General features: G+C 47.2%; 1 protein-coding gene across 3 annotated transcripts in view; it reads right to left on the bottom strand.

The window, feature by feature from the left end:
* Positions 1-21,602, bottom strand: part of STK38 (serine/threonine kinase 38) — a 50,479-nt gene extending 28,877 nt beyond the window's left edge. The window contains exons 1-2 of one of the 3 annotated variants that reach the window (XM_029069312.2): positions 21,402-21,602; positions 9,233-9,365 (exon numbers count right to left, since the gene is read on the bottom strand). In XM_029069312.2, the coding sequence (XP_028925145.1) occupies positions 9,233-9,363 (131 nt within the window). In that variant the 5' untranslated portion in view covers positions 9,364-9,365; positions 21,402-21,602. Of the gene's footprint in view, positions 1-5,549; positions 5,597-9,232; positions 9,366-10,389; positions 10,573-21,401 lie in introns of those variants that run through there. The other 2 variants (XM_029069313.1, XM_039912549.1) reach the window with 2 other exon arrangements.
* Between the last annotated feature and the right edge of the window lie 807 nt (positions 21,603-22,409).

Here is a 22,409-nt window from a genome sequence, read left to right as displayed (position 1 = left end):
AGCCGGCACACTCCCCCCCTCTGCCGCTCACCTTCCCACTGGGTCTCGTTCTCGCCTGTCCCGCCGTCGACCCCGGCCCACGCCCTACCTCTGGCCCGGAACGCCCTCCCTCTTCACATCCGCCAAACTAGCACACTTCCCCCCTTCAAAGCCCTACTGAAAGTCACCTCCTGTCGGACTAAGGCCTGTCGGAGGCCTTCTCGGACTAAGCCCCCCTTTTCCTCTGCTCCTCCTCCCCATCTCCCCAACTCCCTCCACCTGCTCTACCCCCCTCCCCGCAGCACATGTGTATATATGTACATATTTATTATTCTATTTATTAATGATGCATATATATCTATAATTCTATTTTATATTGATGCTGTTGATGCCTGTTTACTTGTTTTGATGTCTGTCTCCCCCTTCTAGACCGTGAGCTCGTTGCTGGGTAGGGTTGTCTCTATTTGTTGCCTAATGGTACTTTCCAAGCACTTAGTACAGTGCTCTGCACACAGTAAGCGCTCAATAAATACAATTGAATGAGTGAATAATCACTCCTCCCTCAGCCCAAAGCACTTATCCGTAATTTATTTACATCAATGTCTGTCTCCTCCGCTAGACTGTATGTTCATTATGGGCAGGGAACATTTCTACCGACTCTGTTATATTGTACACTCCCAATCATTTAGTACAGTACTCTGCACACAGTAAGTGCTCAATAAATACCACTGATTGACATCAAAAGTATTTGAGCGCCTGAGTGTCGAGCTCTGTACTCAGTGCTTGGGACAGTAGAACGGGGTAGTTAACCTGCTCTCAGAGTGTTTATAATCTAGTGGGAGAGGCAGGTGCTAAAATACACTACCAATGGGAGGAAGTGATAGAGCAGAGAGATATGTCCCCAAGACAGGGCCCAAGTGCTCAAAAAGCACAGCAATGCCGATGGGGCACTAAGGGGAATAATATGGGAAGACTGGAAATTCATCATGGAAGGCTTTTCATTCATTCGATTGCATTTATTGAGCGCTTACTGTGTGCAAAGCACTGTATTATATGCTTGAGAGAGTGCAATAAAACAACAGGGAGCCCACAACGAGATTACTGCCTAGAGAGGGCGGCAGATATTAATATAATTTATATAAATAGATTAAATAAATATATTACAGGCATACACAGGCTTCCTGGAGGATGGGTGATTTCACAAGGGCTTTTAAGATGGGGACCTCGATGCTCTGCTTTGCTCGGGAGTTTATCCATTGTGCAGCTTTATTATGAACTCGAGACATTGCGAAATGGGTGTTTTTTTTAACTGATATTTTTATGCACTTACTACGTGCCAGGCATTTTACTAAGCGCTGAGAGAGATCCAAGCTAATGAGGTCGGCCAGGGTCCCTGTCCCACATGGGCTCCCAATCCTCATCTCCATGATAAGCACCGTGGCTTAGTGGAAAGAGCCCGGGCTTAGGAGTCAGAGGTCGTGGATTCGAATCCCGGTTCTGCCACTTGTCAGCAGTGTGACTTTGGGCAAGTCACTTCACTTCTCTGTGCCTCAGTTACCTCATTTGTAAAATGGGGATGAAGACAGAGTCTCACGTGGGATAACCCGATAGTCTTGTATCTACCCCAGCGCTTAGAACAGTGCTCGGCACATAGCAAGCGCTTAACAAATGCCATCATTACTATTATTTACAGATGAGTGAACTGAGGTACGGAGAAGTGGAGTGTCTCGCCGAAGGCCACCCAGCAGACACGTGGCGGAGCCGGGATGAGAAGCCGGGTCCTTCGACTCCCAGGCCCGGGCTCTTTCCGCGAGGCCACGCCGCTTCTCTGGACTTCCGAGCTTGGGCCGGGGCAGCCCTGCTCACATGCGACTTTCTAAGCCAAGACCCGGGAGTGCCATCTGTGGGTCTGGGAGGAATGGGGAGCAGCCGGGCCAAGCCTGAATTCTGGGCTACCGAAAGCCCCGACACGCCACTCCCGAGCAGACCCCTCTTCAAATTCTAAACTCAAGCTAGGGCTTCGATCTGTTTTTTACACCCCAAGTTAGTCAGTGAGTAATAATAATAATAATGTTGGTATTTGTTAAGGACTTACTATGTGCCGAGCACTGTTCTAAGCGCTGGGATAGATACAGGGTCATCGGGTTGTCCCAAGTGAGGCTCACAGTCTTCATCCCCATTTGACAGATGAGGTAACCGAGGCCCAGAGGAGTGAAGTGACTTGCCCACAGCCACACAGCTGACAAGGGGCGGAACCTGGATTCGAACCCGTGACCTCTGACTCCCAAGCCCGGGCTCTTTCCATTCAGCCACGCTGCTTCTCTAATACCATTTATTGAGCATATTATGGAGCCAAACACTGTGCTGAGCATGGGGTAGTCACAAGAGAACCAGGTCAGACACAGTCCCTGTCCCTCAGGGGGCCCACAGTCTTAAAGGTAAAGGAAGCAGGTTTCTTAACCCCATTTCACAGGGGCACAGAGAGGCCGATGATAATAACTGTGGTATCTGTTAAGCGCTACGTGCCAGGCGTGGTACTAAGTGCTGGGGTGAATACAGGCAAATCGGTTTGGACACGGCCCCTGTCCCACGTGGGGCTCTCAGTTTCCAATTCCCACTTTACAGACGAGGTAACTGAGGCACAGCGACGTGAAGTGACTTGCCCGAGGTCCCCCGGCAGAAATGGGGAAGTGCCTTCCCAAGGATACGGGGTGGGTCAGCGGCAGGGCTACTAGGATTAGAGAAGCAGCATGGCTTAGTGGAAAGAGTACGGACTTGGGAGTCAGAGGTCGTGAGTTCTAATCCCAGCTCTGCCACTTAGCAGCTGTGTGACTTGGGGCAAGTCACTTCACTTCTCTGGGCCTCAGTGACCTCATCTGTAAAATGGGGATTATGACCGTGAGCCCCACGTGGGGCACCCTGATTACCCTGTATCTCCCCCAGTGCTTAGAACAGTGCTTGACACATAATAAGCGCTTAACAAACACCAACATTATTATTATTATTATTAACCCAGAGCTGCCGATTCCCAGTCCCACACTCTTTTGGCTAGAACCATCCCTCAGTTCCAAGACAGAGTGCGCTCGATGATGGCTACCGGCGGACTGGTTGCCCAGTGCTTAGAACAGTGCTTGGCACATAGTAAGTGCTTAACAAATACCATCATTATTATTATTATTAGTGACAGTTCACTTAGAAATCTGATCTACAGATCTCAGTCTTGTCTTATGCCGTCAAGTCCGACCCAAAGCGACTCCCCAGACGCATCTCTCCCAGAACGCCCCGCTCTCCGTCTGCAAACGTTCAGAAGCAGCGTGGTGCAGTGGAAAGAGCACGGGCTTTGGAGTCAGAGGTCATGGGTTCGAATCCCGGCTCTGCCACTTGTCAGCTGTGTGACTGTGGGCAAGTCACTTCACTTCTTGGTGCCTCAGTTCCCTCATCTGTAAAAATGGGGATTAAGACTGTGAGCCTCACGTGGGACAACCTGATTACCCTGTATCTACCCCAGCGCTTAGAACAGTGCTCTGCACATAGTAAGCGCTTAACAAATACCAACATTATTCATTTATTTAGTGGATGCGGAGAGTTTTTCCAGAGACGTCTCAGTAGAGCTTGAAAAACACGGCCGCCAACTCCCTTCTGGAGACCACATAACTTGTCTCTGGGATGGGCCGGGCCGGGCCGGGCCAGAGCTGGCAACTGGAACCTGTTCTTAACCACAATTCACGCCAAGGCTCCCGAGGAGCAGCTTGACTGCCGGGGGGGTGGTGCTGCTGCAGGTCCCGTGTGGATTGGCAACCTGCAGGCACCGCTCATACAGCTCCACAAAGAAAGATTTATAAATATGTATTCGTTCATATTAATGTCCATCTCCCCCTCTAGACTGTAAGCTCATTGTGGGCAGGGAACGTGTCTGTTCACTGTTATACTGTAACTGTACAGTGCCTTGCACACCGTAAACGCTCAGTAAATACGACTGAATGGAAAGAGAGGTCTCCGAGGAGGACAGGGGAGAAGAGGAGCTGTTATACGCCCAAAGTGCCGGCTCTCTCTCCCCAATCAGTCAATGGCATTTATTAATAATAATGATGGCACGTGTTAAGCGCTTACTACGTGCCAAGCACTGTTCTAAGTGCTGGTAAAGATATAAGGTTATCAGGTGATCCCACATGGGGCTCACAGTCTTAATCCCCATTTTACAGATGAGGGAACTGAGGCACAGAGAAGTTAAGTAATTTGCCCAAAGTCACACAGCTGACAAGTAGCGGAGCTGGGACTAGAACCCATGACCTTTGACTCCCAAGCCTGTGCTCGTTCCACTAAGCCACAATGTTTCTCAAGTGTTTTACTGAGGCACTTGCTGGGTGCCCACAAGGAGCTTTCGGTCTCCAATCCCCATCTCCCAAACGAGCCAAGCCTCTACTCCACATGAGCCCGGAAAAAATTCTTGCCACCTACTCCAAACCATCTCCCGATTCTCATTGCTTCTAAGCAGCATGGCCCAGTGGAAAGAGCCCGGGCCTGGGAATCAAAGGACATGGGTTCTAATCCCATCTCTGCCATGTGTCTGCTGTGTGACCCTGGGCAAGTCACTTCTCTTCACTGGGCCTCAGTGACCTCATCTGTAAAATGGGGATTATCACTGTGAGCCCCATGTGGGACAGGGACTGTGTCCAATCCGATTTGCTTATATCTACCCCAGCACTTAGAACAGTGCTTGGTACATAGTAAGCGCTTAATAAATACCACAAATATTATTATTATTATTCTGGCAGGAAACCGGCTCACCAAGCCAGTGTTCTATTGGCTGGGACATCACATATGGAGGGGAGGAGACGGATGCTGTGCTTTCTATGATGGAACACCCAATAATTATTATTATTATTGTGGTATTTGTTAAGTGCTTACTACGTGCCAGGCACTGTACTAAGCGCTGGGGTAGATACAAGCTAATCACATTATATACTAGCCAATCTCATTATGGTACTTTTGCAGTGCTTATTTTGTGCCAAGCACTCTTCTAAGCGCTGTAGTAGACACAAATTAATCAGGTTGGACACAGTCCCTGTCATTCATTCAATCATATTTATTAAGCACTTACTGTGTGCAGAACACCATACTAAGCGCTTGGGAAAGTACAATACAACCATAAACAGTGATAATACCTGCCCACAATGAGCTCACAGTCTAGAGACGGGGAGGCAGACATCAATACAAATAAATAAAATTACAGATATATTCATAAGTGCTTTGGGGCTGGGGGGTGTGGATGCTAACACTCTTAATCCCCATTTTACAGATGAGGGAATGGAGACCCAGTGAAGTGACTTGCCCAAGGTCACACAGCAGACATATGGCAGGGCTGGCACCAGGCCAACCCCCATTCAGTAGTTTTACCGTGAGAAAAAGGTGTACTGTTGACACTTGAGGTGTTCAGTCAGTACCCAGGGCCCAATTGCTCTTCTGATAGCAACATCTGTTTGCTTACCACAAACGAACACTCTCCCCCATGCCCACTTTTTTACTCTGAGCCTAACAAAATAATAAACACCTGGAAAATAAATTCTTACCTTGAGCCTCAAAAATCTTGGCACTCTTTTGGGCCTTGACTCATCACAAAACTACAGAGAACACTCACTCCCACCCACCCAAACCTCCTCTCATTATGACGGAATACTCTTTTCTGACTCACTGCATTTTCAGCCAATCCATCAGGGATATTTATTGAGCACCATACTAAACGGTTGGGAAAATACACTACATTAAAAGCACTGTGACTTAGTGGAAAGGGCACGAGCTTGGAAGTCAGAGGTCGTGGGTCCTAATCCCAGCTCTGCCACTTAGCTGTGTGACTGTGGACAAGTCACTTAACTTCTCTGTGCCTCAGTTACCTCATCTGTAAAATGGGGATTAAGACTGCGAGTCCCATGTGGGACAATCTGATCACCTCGTACCTACCCCAGCGCTTAGAACGTAATAAGCGCTTAACAAACACCATCATTACTATTATTAATTGGTATTTAGTATTGGTGAGAAGCAGTGTGCCGTAATGGATAGAGCACAGGCCTGGGAGTCAGAAGGACCTGGGTTCTAATCCCAGCTCAGCCACTTGTCTGCTGTGTGACCCCGGGCAAGTCACTTCGTTTCTCCGGGTCTCAGTTACCTCATCCGTAAAATAGGAATTAAGACTGTGTGCCCCATGTGTGACAGGGACCGTGTCCAACCTGATCATATTATATCTACCCCAACCCTTAAAACAGTGCCTGGCCCATAATAAGTGCTTCACAAATACCTTGCTTTGTTTTTTTTCCAAACACACTAAGGTACCTGATCATTTGGGGTACTTCATTCTCAAAACCCCAAAGAGACAAGTGAAAGCCCCAATAAAATACGCAAAAACAATTTTCTTTAGCTTTAGAGAGGAGCATTTCTCTGAGGAGGTTAAGGAGCGAGTTTAAATTTAAAGTGTAAATCCCAAGCAGGGAAAGTCCAGCCAAATAAATGAGTATTGCCCTATAGAACAAAGACTTCAAGCAGAAGAAGTTCCAACGGTTACTGAGAATCCAAAGAACATCTGTTTGCTATTTATAACCCTGGAGAATGGGGGCCGGATTTCATTTCCTTAATGGTATTCGTTAAGTGCTTACTATGTACCAAATACTGTACTGAGCTCTGGGGTAGAAAAAAGCTAATCAGGTTGGACACAGTCCATTTCCCACCCAGGGCTCACAGTTTTACAGGTGAGGTAACTGAGGCACAGAGAAGTGACGTGACCTGCCCAGTGTCACTCAGTGGACAAGTGGCAGAGCTGGAATTAGAGTAGCAGCGTGGCTCAGTGGAAAGAGCCCGGGCTTGGGAGTCAGAGGTCGTGGGTTTGAATCCCAGCTACGCCACTTGTCAGCTGTGTGACTTTGGGCAAGTCACTTCTCTGTGCCTCAGTTACCTCATCTGTAAAATGGGGATTAAAACTGTGAGCCCCACATGGGCCAACCTGATGACCTGCATCTACCCCAGCGCTTAGAATAGTGCTCTAGACATATTAAGCGCTTGAATACCAATATTATTATTATTAATTAGCCCCCAGATCCTTCGGCTTCCCAGGCCTGCACTCTATCCACTAGGCCACGCTGCTTCATTTGAGCGGTATCTGAAAAGGCTACCAGCCAGCAGTAAAGTTGTGTTTCAAAAGACAAATGACCCAATCAACCTAATACTCCACTTTCTGCAGGCCAGAACTCAGAGAAGCAGAATAGCGTAAAGGAAAGAGCCTGGGCCTGGGTGTCAGAGAACCTGGGCTCTAATTCATTCATTCAAGTGTATTCTTTGAGCGCTTACTCTGTGCAGAGCACTGTACTAAACGCTTGGAATGGACAATTCGGCAACAGAGACAATCCCTGCCCAATGACGGGCTCACTGTCTAAATGGGACAGACAGCTAAGCAAAACAGAACAAAACAAAAACAAGACACCATCATCAAGATAAATAAAATCAAGGGGATGTACACCTCATTAGTAAAATAAAGTAAAAAATCACGTATACAAATGAGCACTCCAGCACCGCCACCTGTTTGCTGGTTGAACTTAATAATAATAATAATGTTGGTATTTGTTAAGCGCTTACTATGTGCAGAGCACTGTTCTAAGCGCTGGGGTAAACACAGGGGAATCAGGTTGTCCCACGCGGGGCTCACAGTCTTAATCCCCATTTTACAGATGAGGGAACTGAGGCACAGAGAAGTTAAGTGACTTGCCCACAGTCACACAGCTGACAAGTGGCAGAGCCGGGATTCGAACTCATGAGCCCTGACTCCAAAGCCCGTGCTCTTTCCACTGCGCCACGCTGTCACTTCACTTCTCTGGGCCTGACATGGACAGGGTCCAACCTGATAATCTTGTATCTCCCCCAGCGCTTAGTACAGTGCCTGACACACAGTAAGCACTTAAATATCTTTTTTTTAAAAATAAAAAAGCACAATAGTGTGATTGTCATCCACCCTGACAATTATCCTCACAGTTGAATGATTTGGCTAACATTCTTCCTAAGTTATCTTGATGCTATCCCCTCGGGAAGCAGCATGGCCTAGTGGAAAACAGTACGGGCCGTGGAGTCAGGGGACCTGGAGTCTAAGCCCGGCTCTGCCACTTGTCTGCTTGGTGACCTTGGGGAAGTCACCTCACTGCTCTGGGCCTCAATTTCCTCATCTGCAAAGTGGGGATTCAATCCAGCCTCCTACTTTCATTCATTCAATAGTATTTATGGAGCACTTACTAATAATAATAATGTTGGTATTTGTTAAGCGCTTACTATGTGCCGAGCACTGTTCTAAGCGCTGGGGTAGACATAGGGGAATCAGGTTGTCCCACGTGGGGCTCACAGTTTTAATCCCCATTTTACAGATGAGGGAACTGAGGCACAGAGAAGTTAAGTGACTTGCCCACAGTCACACAGCCGACAAGTGGCAGAGCTGGGATTCGAACTCATGAGCCCTGACTCCAAAGCCCATGCTCTTTCCACTGAGCCACGCTGCTTCTATATGATACTATGTGCAGAGCACTGTACTAAGCGCTTGGAATGTACAAATCGGCAACAGATAGAGACAGTCCCTGCCCTTTGATGGGCTTACAGTCTAATCGGGGGAGACAGGCAAACAAGAAGACTGTGAGCCCCGTGTGGGACAGGGACTGTGCTCAAGCTTATGATCTGGTCGTGACCTAGGGTTTAGTACGATATCCAGCACAAAGTAAGGGCTTAACAAGGACCACACTTTTTATTATCACTTTTACTATCCCATCATGGACCTAAAACCTGTAAATTTCACTGCAAACTTCCTGAATCTTCCAAAATCGCCAAAAATTCTGGTTAAACATCACACTACTACTATTACTGTTCTTAATTCCTAACACTATTAACCAATAATAATTATTAATAATAATCGTGGTATTTTTTAAGCATCTATTGTATGCCAGGCAAATTAATCAGATCAGATACAGTCCGTGTCCCACATGGGGCTCACAATCTTAATCCCCATTTTACATACAAGGTACCTGAGACACAGAAAAGTGACTTGCCCAAGGTCAGAGAGCAGACAAGTGGCAGAGTCGGAATCAGAACCCAGGTCCTCCTGATTCCCAGGCCCGTGCTCTCTCCAGTAGGACAGACTTGAATTTTTCCCAATCTTTTTTGAATCAGGGTAAAACCAGTCTCCCCCAACTTCCACCTACTGACAACCAATTCCTTCAAGCAGAACCTTTACCTCATTTCCCGTTCTTCGTGCTGGGCAATAAGGTTGCTGTAGAAATTCTCTAACGTCACTTTTGTCATAGTGACGCGCTCCTTCGTGTGGTTACTCATGGACGAGCAGGGAGTCGGGCCCGTCATTGCCATGGCTGCCGGGGACAAAAACACGGGGAAGTGGTTTGTTAGCCAAGTGAAAGTCTGACATTTCTTCAGGGAAATTAGCCTTCAAGACAAGAAGCCGGAGCTATGGGCTGGGGTTGAGACGCAGTCAGTCTTCGACGGTCGAAAAATTGACCCAGATCGTCGGCGTGAATCGAATGATCAGATGGTTCGGCAAGTCTAAACGACAGCTGATGCCAATCACTTGTATTTAGTGAGCGTTTACTCTGTGCAGAACATCGTACTAAGTGTTTAGGGAAGTACAAGAGTTCGTAGACAGGTTCCCCGCCCATAAGTAGCTTACAGTCTATAAGGGGAGACCGACATTAAAATAAACTATGGACGGGGAAAGGGAAGAGTTTAAGGATGTGTACATAAGTGCTGAGGGTGGGGTGAATATCTAAGCTTAATAACAATTATGGTATTGGTTAAGCGCTTACTATGTGCCAGCCACCATAGTAAGCACTGGGGTGAGTAGGAGCTAATCGGGTTGGACAGTCCCTGTCCCACGAGGGGCTCACAGTCTCAATCCCCATTTTACAAATGAGGTAACTGAGGCCCAGAGAAATGAAGTGATTTGCCCAAGGTCTCACAGCAGACAAGAGGAGGAGCGGAATTAGAAACCGTGACCTTCTGACTCCCAGGCCCACACTCTCTTCATCACACCATGCTGAAGGGGCATCGATCCGAGTAGACAAGAGACACAGAGGGGAGGGAGATGAAAACTTCATCGGTGAAGGCCTCTTGGAGGAAAAATGATTTTTGGAGGGTTTTGAAGGAGGGGAGAGTGAGTGTGGTCTGTCGGATATAAAGGGGAGAGGAATTTCAGGCCAGAGGGGAGACACGGGCAAGGGGCTGGCGGAAGGATAAGCAAGATCGATGCAGAGAGGGTAGGTTGGTGTTATTCATTCATTCAATCATATTTATTGAGCGCTTACTATGTGCAGAGCACTGTTCTAAATGCCCTGGAAAGTACAATTCGGCAACAGGTAGAGACAATCCCTACCCACTTACCTTGTTAGAGGAATGGAGAGTAGGGGCTAGTGTGCAATGGTAGATCAGCGAGGCAAAGTAGGAGGGGGACAGCTAATCGGGTTCCTTGAAGCCAAAAGTTAGGAGATTGTTCGATTCAGAGGTGGATGGGAAATCACTGGAGGTTTTGGAGGAGCGGGGAGATACAGACTGAATTTTAAAAAAAAAAAAAAAAGATCCACGCAGCAGAATGAAGAGGGGAGAGACAAGAGGCGGGGAGGTCAGCAAGGAGTCTGACATCATAGTCAAGGCAGGATATGAGCGCTTGAATCAGCATCGTAGCCCTTTGGGTGGAGAGGAAAGGGCAGGTCCTAGACATGGTGTGAGCGGAGAACCGCAGGGATCTGGTGATGGACTGAATATCTGAGCTGATCGAGAGAAATGAGTTGAGAATAATGCCGAGGTCACAGGCTTGGGAGGCTGATGGTGACCCTACAATAATAAAATCAAGGGGAGGACAGAGTTTAGGGGAGAAGATGAGGAGTTCTAGTTTGGACAATGGTATTTATTGAGCACTCACCGTGTGCAGAGTCCTGTACTAAGCACGTGGGAGAGTACAGTAAAACAGAGTCGGTAGGCATGAACCCCATCCTCAAGGAGACGAACACATCATTAGGAGGGGAAATTTCCAGGTTTTCAAAAATAAAGTGGAATAAAAGTGGTAGCTTTTCTTTGCCAAGTGATGCCCTCATTCTTTCCCAGACTATCAAAGGCCTTTCCTAACCCACCCATGACAAAATTTAAGGTTTAGGTATTTTACTCTTTAAGCAACTGATATTCACCCTACCTCAGCCCTACAGCACTTCTGTACAGAGCCATCACTTATTATTCTGTCTCCCGCTCTAGACTGTAAGCTCCTATGGACAGGGAATTTTTTCACTCATATTTACTGAGCGCTTACTGTGTGCAGAGCATTGTACTAGCGCTTGGAAAGTACAATTTGGCAACAAATAGAGGCAATCCCTACTCAACAATGGGCTCACAGTCTAGAAGCAGGGAGAAAGACAACAAGGAGACAGTTGGGTCTACCCAATCTGTAGTATTGTACTCTCCCAAGTACTTATCATAGTGCTCCGCACGCAATAAGCACTTAAAAATAATAATAATAATAAACACTGAGTGACTAATTTTGTCCTCTCATAAATAGTCAATTTCTCCAAAATCTTTAGGTTGGTCCCTTCATCCCCAGCGTACGACTGGGGAGCCTCATGAAGGAAAAACCCACAAGTGACATTTAGTTTCCTTTCTTTATTCAACTGCTTTGGGAAAGACTCCTGATTGCCAAATCCTCACTTACAAGTCGTTTAGACTGTGAACCTGTCATTGGGCAGGGACTGTCTCTATCTGTTGCTGAACTGTCCATTCCAAGTGCTTAGTACAGTGCTCTGCACATAGTAAGCGCTCAGTCAGTACTGTTGAATGAAGGAGTAGCCTCTGAAAGTAAAAGTAGTCTCAAATCACTCTAAGAATGGTCCAAGGTGAAAAAAGACTTAAGATTTAACAGGCATTCCTTAAAAAAAAAAAAAAGTATTTTAGGTAACATCAAGCAACATAATGGCATGAAGATTCACAATCAATCAAAGCATGAGCTGAAGGTCCAGAACATGGAACATGAAAACTGAGAAGCAGCATGAGCTAGAGAAGCAGCATGGCTTAGTGGAAAGAACCCGGGCTTGGGAGTCAGAGGGTGGTGAGTTCTAATCCCTTTTCTGCCGCTTGTCAGTTGTGTGACTTTGGGCAGGTCACTTAACTTTGTGCCTCAGTTCCCTCATCTGTAAAATGGGGATTACGACTGTGAGGCCGACATAGGGCAATCTGATTACCTTATATCTACGCCAGTGCTTAGAACATTGCCTGGCACATAGTAAGTGCTTAACCAGTACCCTCACTAGTCCTTAATTAATGGAAAGAGCCCAGGCTTGGGAGTCAGAGGACCTGGGTTCTAATCCCAGATCTGCCAACTGCTTAGACTGCCAATCGATTAGACTGTAAGCCCGTCAAACGGCAGGGACTGTCTCTGTTGCCAACTTGTTCATTCCAAGCGCTTAGTACAGTGCTCTGCACATAGTAAGCGCTCAGTAAATACTATTGAATGATCAACTGCTTGCTGTATAACTTTGAGTAAGTCACTTAATTTCTCCTGGTCTCAGTTACTTCATCTGTAAAATGAGGATAAGTCCTTCTCCCTCCAATTTAGAAAGTGAGCCCCATGTGGGACAGGGACTGTACCCAACCTGATAAACCTGTATCTACGCTTAGAACAGTGCTTCACACATAAGCACTCAAATGCCTTTTGGAAAAAAAAAAAATTAAAAAGACCAGAAAATGCCAACTTCAATAAAGACAGAAAGGATTAACTACAGCATTTCACGGCAACCTACCAGCTTACGTTTCTAAAGGACGCTTCTGGGACACCAAACCTCAAAAGCAATTTAACTGTTTTTCAAAGATGACTAAAACCAGAGTACAGAAACTTCTTGGTTTGGGAGGAGCTTGGGTGTGGTTCCTTATTTGTGCTGTGCCCCCTCCACCCACAATCAAAACCACATGTCGTTAATGCTTTCCTGAGGAGCAATTTATATAAGTTATTGAATCCAGAGGCAGAAGAAAGCAATGTGTGTGTGTGTGTGTGCATGTGTGCACATCCATGCTCTGTTTTATGGAGGGAAAAAAAATATTAGGTGGTCAGTAAGACTTCAATGCGTGCTAATAACAGAAATGATACCTTCAATACTACAAAAAAAAATGGAGGGGGGGAGGGCGGGGGTAACTAAATGACATCTTTTTGAAACTGCCAAACCAGATTTATCTTTTACTGCATAGTTAGAGGAAACACCGTTGGCATACATTCATAATTTTGTTTCTTAGGTAACACGATGAAAAACTAGTTAAAACCGCTGATCCCAAACTGAAGAGACCCTAATACTTACTGAACATTTTTTCAAAAAGGACCAGGGTGGCCTGGGGAATTAAAGATGCTAAGTTTTCAGCCCTGAAATCCCTCTTGACTAAGTGGTTTTCAACCGTCATAAAGTTTGATGGTTATGTGGGCCCTGCTCTGTGACCTTTAATCAATTAATTTTTCATTTAGGGTATCTGTTAAGTGCTTAGTAGGTGTCAAGCACAGTTCTAAGCATTGGGGTAGATTCGAGGTAATCAGATTGGACACGGCCCCTGTCTCACATGGGGTTCACAGTCTAAATTCAAATGGCCTGCTCTTCCTGAGAAGTGGGGTCTAAGGAAAAGAAAAAAAAAAACCCTTCAACCACTGATTGAATTGTACCCCCTAGACATGCCCTCCAAACCCATGGCCAGGAAGCAACCAACAGCCCTGTAGACATGTCTGGAGGTCCTTAGAGCCCTCTTCACTCTTTCCCTAACCCATTCTCCTCCCTCTGCTGTGTTCCCTTTTGTAAGCCCCCCCTTTTCCTCTGCTCCCCCTCCCCTCCCCATCGCCCAGACTCGCTCCCTTTGCTCTACCCCTCTCCCCGCCTTATAATTGTAATTCGATTTATTTTTATTAATGTTGTGTATATAGCTATAATTCTATTTATTTATAATGATACTACTGATGCCTGTTTACTTGTTTTGATGTCTGGCTCCCCTTTTCCAGACCGTGAGCCCGTTGTGAGCAGGGATTGTCTCTCTTTGTTGTTGAATTCTACTTCCCAAGTGCTCAGTACAGTGCTCTGCACACAGTAAGCACTCAATAAAGCGACTGAAAGAGTTAAGTCAATGGAAGTGAAAAAAGTGAAAGACAAGGAAGGGGGGCGGAGGGGATCAAAAAACGACAACTTTGAGGGTGGTAGAAGAGTAAAATTTCAACTTGAAAGCTGACTGAGCAGAGGGTGAATGAGGCCACAGGCAAATTAAGCCACAGTCCAGACGAATTACCTGAAAACAAAACAGACTAGTGACTTATTTTATACACCTGACCCTCAGGAAAATCTACTGGAAACCACAACCCTCAAAGGACACAGAGAGGCTCATCTGGAAAGCAAATGCAGCTCAAGCTGTCTAGACAGTGATGGTGGAAATCCAGTACCCTCACGTCTGACAAGTGATTAATCCATCAGTGGCATTTTTTGAGTGTCTCCTATGGGCCAAGCACTGTAGTAGGTGCTTGGGAGAGAATATGGTAGCACTGAGAGACACACTTCCTGCCCACAAGGAGTTCACAGTCTAGAGGAGGAGACAGACATTAAAGTAAATTACAGAGAGGGGAAGGCAGAGTTTTAAGAATATGTACAATAAGAGCAGTAGGGCTAGGAGTGGGGTGATGATAACGATGATGATAATACTAATGATGGTATTTGTTAAGCGCTTACTATGTGTCAAGCACTGTTCCAAGCTCCGGGGTAGATACAAGCTAATCAGGTTGGACAGAGTCCCTGTCCCACATGGGGCTCCCAGTGTAATCCCCACTTTACAAATGAGGGAACGGAGGCCCAGAGAAGTGAAGTGAGTTGCCCAAGGTCACAGAGCAGACAAGTGGAGGAGCTAGCATTAGGATCCAGGTTCTTCTGACTCCCAGGCCCGTGTTCTATCCACTAGGCCACGCTGCTTCTGGCTACGTACTTTCCCAAGCGCTCAGTACAGTGCTCTGGACACAGTAAATGCTCAATAAACACGATTGACTATGGATCCAAGTGCACAGGTGGGGGGCAGAAGGAAGGGCGAAGAGGAGAAATGAGCACCTAGACAGGGAAGACCTCTTGGAGGTGTTATTTTAGTAGGGCTTTGGAGCGAAGGAGAGAGGTGGCCTGTCAGATATGAAGGGGAGGACAAGTGCTGGGCAAGTGAGAGGGAAGACATGCGCCGGAGGGTTGGCCATGAGTAGGGTGGTGTTAGAGGAGCAAAGTGTGACTGTTGGGTTGTAGGAGGAGAGGGAATGTACCTGTCTGTTGTATTGTATTCTCCCAAGTGCTTACTACAGTGCTTCGCACACAATGAGCGCTCAATAAATACGACTGAATGAATGAGGGGAGGGCTGCTTGAATGCCCTAAAGCCGAATGTCAGGAATTTCTTTAGGTAAGGATCGGGTCTGCTGTCCCAAGCACAAACAGCACGGATGGGGCATCTTCCCCATCTCTGTGCAGTCAGTCCATCCACACCCTCCCTTCAAGAGACTCCACCGTTCCGCTCCATGTGCCCTAAAATCATGTGTTTCAGCTGTGAGCTAGCCTCAGCTTTCGGCAGACATTAAGGGGTAGAAGATTGCTTGGCACATAGTAAGCGCTCAACAAATAACATTATTACTGCCTTGTGGGGTGGAAGTGGGAAGCAGCGAAAGGCTCTTGCCCCAAGAGTTCTCCCCAAGCCAGAGTGACCCAATGTTTCAACAAAGGAAGTTTTAGTGAACCTTTTCCATCTCTACCTTCGGTTTTTTTTTTTATGGCTTTCATTAAGTGTTCACGATGTGCTAGGCACTGTTTTAAGTGCTGGGACAGATACCAGATAATCAGGTTGGACACGGTCCGTGTCCCCCGGGGGCTCCCAGTCTTAATCCCCACTTTCCAGACGAGGTACTTGAGGCACAGAGAAGTTAAGTGATTTGTCTGAAGTGTCACAGCAGACGAGTGGTGGAGCCGAGACGAGTGGTGGAGCCGAGATTAGAACCCAGGTCCTTCAGATCCCCAGGCCCACCATTACCTCACTGCCTGTCTCCCCTGCCTTCAAGACATCCCTACTTGGATGTCCCACTAATACCTCAAATTTAACATGTCCAAAACAGAACAGAACTTTGGATGAGAAGCCACCCCCCGCCTTTTCCACCACTATAGACACCACCACGATCCTTCCCGTCTCACGAGCCTGTAACCTTGTCCTCATCCTTGACTCATCTCCCTCATTTAACCCATACATTCAATCTGTCACCAAATCCTGTTGGTTCAACCTTGACGACATCGCTAAGATCCACCCTTTCCCCTCCACCAAAACTGCCAGAGTGCTGATCTAAGCCCTCCTCAGGTTCCGCCCTGACTTCTGCATCAGTCTCCTCGCTGACCTCCCTGCCTCCTGCCTCTCCCGAATCCAGTTCACGCTTCATTCTATGGCCCAGATCGTTTCTCTAAAAAAATAAACTTTCAGATCAAGTCTCCCCACTCCTCCAAAATCTTCAGTGGGTACCCATCCACCTCCTCGAACAGTAACTCCTTCACAATTGGCTTTAAAACAGTCACCCCCATTTTAGTAATTTCTTGCCATGACCCAGCTTGCACCCTTTGCTCTCCAACACCAACCTACTCACTGTACCTCCATCTCCCTGCCGATTCCTTGCCCGTGTCCTGCCTCTGGCCTGGAACTCCCCCCATTTCATATATGACCATTTCCCCCTATTTCATAGAGAAGCAGCATAGCTCAATGGAAAGAGCCCGGGCTTGGGAGTCAGAGGTCATGGTTCGAATCCCGACTCTGCCACTTGTCAGCTGTGTGACTGTGGGCAAGTCATTTCACTTCTCTGTGATCTCATCTGTAAAATAGGGATTAAGACTGTGAGCCCCACAGCCGTGGGACAACCTGATTACCCTGTATCTACCCCAGCATTTACACAGTGCTCTGCACATAATAGGCACTTAAATACCAACATTATTATTATATGACCGACCACCACTCTCCCCACCTTCAAAGCCTTTTTAAAAGCAAATCTCCTCCAAGAAGCCTTCCCCAACTAGGCCCTCGTGTCCCTCTGCCTTCTGCACTTGATCTTCACCCCATCCTCAGTCCCACAGCATTAATATACATATCCATAATTTATTTTAATGTGTCTCCCCCTCTAGACTCGAAGCTCCTGGTGGGTAGAGAACACGTATCGACTCTGTTGCGTTGTACTCTTCCAAGCGCTCAGTACGGTGTTCTGCACGCAGTAAATACCAATTAAATACTCACGACTGGTTGATTAGTTAATGCTTAGTTTATGACAGCACCATTCTGAGTGCTTGAGACAGTAAATTACCACACTATTCAACCCCCCGGGGAACATACAATCTACTAAATTCTGGGGAGAGTTCGACAGAATTAGTGCACACAAACCCTGCTCTCAAATAGCTTAGTGCAGTGCTCTGCAAACAGTAAGTGCTCAATAAATACGCTTGAATGAAAAAGTAGCTTACAATCTAGTGTGTGCAGACGACTGTACTCAGCACTGGGGAGAGCACAACAGAGTTGGAATTGCTGGGCTTTCACCTGCAATTGTCCTGGGACTTTTAAACACCTTCATTCTTGCCTCAGGCAGAAAGACGCTTTATCTTATCTCCCCACTTAATAAACATTCCGTTCACTTTCCTAAGCCTCTTTTCCTTTTCTTTCACTCCCTTCCCCATCGCCCTGACCTGCTCCCTTTATTCACACACACCTCCACTCCCAGCCCCACCGCACTTATGTCCATATCTGTCATTTATTTCCATTAATGTCTCCCCCTCTAGACTGTTAGCTCATTGTGGGAAGGGCATGAGCCTGTAATATTGTTCTATTGTACTCTCTTAAGCACTCAGTACAGTGCTCTGCAGACAGCAGGAGCTCAATAAATACAACTGACGGAAAAACATTTTGCAGTCTTCCCTAGGAAGCAGAGTGAAAGTGACCATAAATCAATCAATCGCATTTCTTAAGTGTTTACTGCGTGCAGAGCACTGGCCTAAACGCTTGGGAAAGTACAATACAACAAACCTAACCTTTATCACTAAAACCTACACAACATCACTAAACCTAAACCACCTTTTCTTCCTTCAGCAGCCTCCTGACCCTGAAACAATCCCACAAGTGGGATAATCCTAAAAGCCGAGAGCTGGGGTGGTCGGCCAAGCCTGGGTCAAATGGAGGAAGGGAAGCAATGACCTGAGAGATGGGAGCACACAACTTCTCTGTGCCTCAGTTCCCTCATCTGTAAAATGGGGAATAAAACTGTGAGCCCCACGAGGGACAACCAGATTACTCTGTATCTACCCCAATGCTTAGAACTGTGCTTGGCACAGAGTAAGCGCTTAACAAATACCATTACTATTATTATCATTATTACCCAGGATAGCGGGGGAAGGTGAAGGGGTATCGGGGGAAGAAAAGGATCGATGGTATTTATTGAGCGCTTACTAGGGGCAGGGCACCTGCTTAGGGGAAAGAGCCCGGGCTTGGGAGTCAGAGATCGTGGGTTAAAATCCCAGCTCCGCCACTTGACTGCTGTGTGACCTTGGGCAAATTACTTCACTTCTCTGTGCCTTAGTTCCCTCATCTGGAAAACGGGGATTAAGACTGGAGCCCCATTGGGACAAACTAATTTCCTTGTATCTACCCCAGCGCTTGGAACAATGCTTGGCACATACCAAGTGCTTAATAAATACTGTAATGATAATTACTTACCAAAGCCAGTTACCTCATCTGGCTAATGGGGATGAAGACTGCAAGTCCCAGTGGGACAACCTAATTACCCTGTATCTACCCCTGTGCTTGAAACAGTGCTTGGCACATAGTAACGCTTTATTAACAAATGCTATGATTATTATTACTACTACTTACTGGAGCCACTTACCTCATCTGTAAAATGGGGATGAAGACTTATCCACGTTAGCGCTTGGAACAGTGCTTGGCACATTGTAAGCACTTGAGAAATACTATAATTATTACTATTATTGTTTACCAGAGCAGTTACCTCATCTGCAAAATGAGGATGAAGACTGTGAGCCCCAGTGGGACAACCTAATTCCCTTGTATCTACCCGGGCGCTTGGAACAGTGTTTGGCACATAGTAAGCTCTTAACAGGTATTATAATCATTATTATTATTATGACATACCAGAGTCAGTTACCTCGCCTGTAAAATGGGGATGAAGACCGTGAGCTTCAGTGGGACACCCTAGTTCCCTTGCATCTACCCCAGCGCTTGGAACAGTGCTTGGCATAGAGTAGGCGCTTAACAGATAATATAATTATCATTATTATTACTTACCAGAGCCAGTTACCTTGCCTGTAAAATGGGGATAAAGACTGTGAGTCCCAGTCCAGTGGGACAACCTAATGCCTTTGCATTCACCCCGGTGCTTAGAACAGTGCTTGGCATATAGTAAGCACTTAACAGATACTATAACTATTACGGCACATAGTAAACGCCTAAGAAATACTATAATTATCATTACTATGATTGCTTACTGGAGTCAGTTACCTGGCCTGTAAAACGGGGATGAAGACTGAGCGCCCCAGTGGGACACCCTAGTTCCCTTGTATCTACCCCAGCGCTTGGACCAGTGCTTGGCACATAGTAAGGGCTTACCAGATACTATAATAATCATTATTATCGTTATTACTGTTGCTTACCGGAGTCAGTGAACTTGCCTGTAAAATGGGGATGAAGACCGTGCACCCCAGTGGGACACCCTAGTTCCCTAGCATCTACCCCAGTGCTTGGAACAGTGCTTGGCACATAGTAAAGGCTTAACAGATACCATAATAATAATCATTATTACTACTGTTTACCGGAGTCAGTTACCTTGCCTTTAAAATGGGGATGAAGACCATGAGCCCCAGTGGGACACCCTCGTTCCCTTGTATCTACCCCAGCGCTTGGAACAGGGCTTGAAACATAGTAAGGGTTTACCAGACACCATAATAATTATTATCATTATTACTGTTGCTTACCGGAGTCAGTTACCTCGCCTGTAAAATGGGGATGAAGACCATGAGCCCCAGTGGGACACCCTAGTTCCCTCGCAGCTACCCCGGTGCTTGGAACAGGGCTTGGCACAGAGCAAAGGCTTAACAAATACTATAATTATTACTATTATGGTACACAGTAAGCGCTTAACAGATACCATAATAATTATCATCATCATTACTATTATTACTTACCAGAGTCAGTTACCCGGCCTGTAAAACGGGGATGAAGACTATGAGCCCCAGTGGGACACCCTAGTTCCCTTGCATCTACCCCAGCGCTTGGACCAGTGCTCGGCACATAGTAAGCGCTTAACTGATACTATCATAATAATTATTATCGTTATTAGTGTTGCTTACCGGGGTCACTGACCTCGTCTGTAAAATGGGGATGAAGACTGAGAGCCCCGGTGGGACACCTTAGTGCCCCTGCATCTACCCCAGCACGTGGAACAGTGCTTGACACATAGTAAGTGCTTACCAGATACCCTAACAATTATTATTATCGTTATTATTGTTCCTTACCAGAGTCACTGACCTCGCCTGTAAAATGGGGATGAAGACCGTGCGCCACAGTGGGACTTCCTAATTCCCTTGCATCTATCCCAGCGCTTGGCATATGGTAAGCGCTTAACAGATACTATAATTATTACTATTACTATTAGGGTACACAGTAAGCGCTTAAGAAATACTATAATTATTATTGCTTACTGGAGTCAGTTACCCCACTTGTAAAATGGGGATGAAGACTGAGCGCCCCAGTGGGACACGCTAGTGCCCTTGCATCTACCCCAGCGCTTGGAGCAGTGCTTGGTACATAGTAAAAGCTTACCAGATACCATAATACTTATTATCGTTATTATTATTGCTTACGGGAGTCAGTGACCCCGCCTGTAAAATGGGGATGAAGACTGAGCGCCCCAGTGGGCCACCCTAATTCCCTTGCATCTACCTCAGCGCTTGGAGCAACGCTTAGCACATAGTAAAGACTTATCAGATACCATTATTATTATTATTATCGTTACTATTATTACTTACCGGAGTCAGTTACCCGGCCTGTAAAATGGGGATGAAGATTGTGAGCCCCAATGGGAGCCCCTAGTTCCCTTGCATCGATCCCAGCGCTTGGCACATGGTAAGCGCTTAACAGATATTATCATGATAATTATTATCGTTATTATTGTTGCTTACCGGAGTCGGCGATCCCGCCTGTACAATGGAGATGAAGCCCGTGCGCCCCAGTGGGCCCCCCTAGTGCCCTTGCATCTCCCCCAGCGCTGAGCACATAGAAGGCTCTTAACAAAAGCATTATTAGAGTGCTAATAAAAATTATTATTACTATGCCGACTTACCGGGGAGCCCCGGATGGGGCGGGCAGGCGGGCCCGGGGCGGCAAAGCCGGTCCTTCCCAGCTGGCTGGGCTCCAGCGGCGGCCCCCGGCGGCTGAGGGGAAGGAGGAGGAGGAGGGGACGGACGGAGGGAAGGGAAAGAAGGCCAGACGGACGGACGGAGGAACGGACCGCCCGCGTCCGGCTGCCTCGGCGGCTCCGCCACGACCCGGGCGGCTGAGGAGGGGGCGGGGCGGGGGGAGGGGCGGGCCCGCCGCCGTCCCCACCGGAAGCGCCCCCCGAGGCCGGAAGAGGCGACGGCGGCCCGCAGGGCTCAAAACAGCTCCCCCTGCGACCGCCGCCCCACCTCCTCTCCGGCGGACTGCGCCTGCGCGCCTCTTCCCCCTCCCACCACCTCCGAGGGGCGGGGCTCCCTCCGACCGAGGACCGTCCTCCCAGTGCGCAGGCGCGGCCCTCTCCCCGTCCGAGACCCGGCGGTTGCCTGGCAACCAGAGTCCGCCGCTCCCTCATTCCGATGGATTTTTTTTTTTCTCAATAATAATAATAATGTTGGTATTTGTTAAGCGCTTACTACGTGCAGAGCACTGTTCTAAGCGCGGGGGTAGACACAGGGGAATCGGTTTGTCCCACGTGGGGCTCACAGTCTTAATCCCCATTTTACAGATGAGGGAACTGAGGCACAGAGAATAATAATGTTGGTATTTGTTAAGCGCTTACTATGTGCAGAGCACTGTTCTAAGCGCTGGGGTAAACACAGGGGAATCAGGTTGTCCCACGTGGGGCTCACAGTCTTCATCCCCATTTTACAGATGAGGGAACTGAGGCACAGAGAAGTGAAGTGACTTGCCCACAGTCACACAGCTGACAAGTGGCAGAGCTGGGATTCGAACTCATGACCTCTGACTCCAAACCCTGTGCTTTTTCCACTAAGCCACGCTGCTTCTCACTTATTTGTTAAGCGCTTACTATTCATTCATTCAGTAGTATTTATGGAGCGCTTACTAATAATAA

Source organism: Ornithorhynchus anatinus, chromosome 7 (assembly GCF_004115215.2).
Source record: "Ornithorhynchus anatinus isolate Pmale09 chromosome 7, mOrnAna1.pri.v4, whole genome shotgun sequence".
Lineage (NCBI taxonomy): Eukaryota > Metazoa > Chordata > Mammalia > Monotremata > Ornithorhynchidae > Ornithorhynchus > Ornithorhynchus anatinus.
This window is presented reverse-complemented; position numbering and strand designations above follow the sequence as displayed.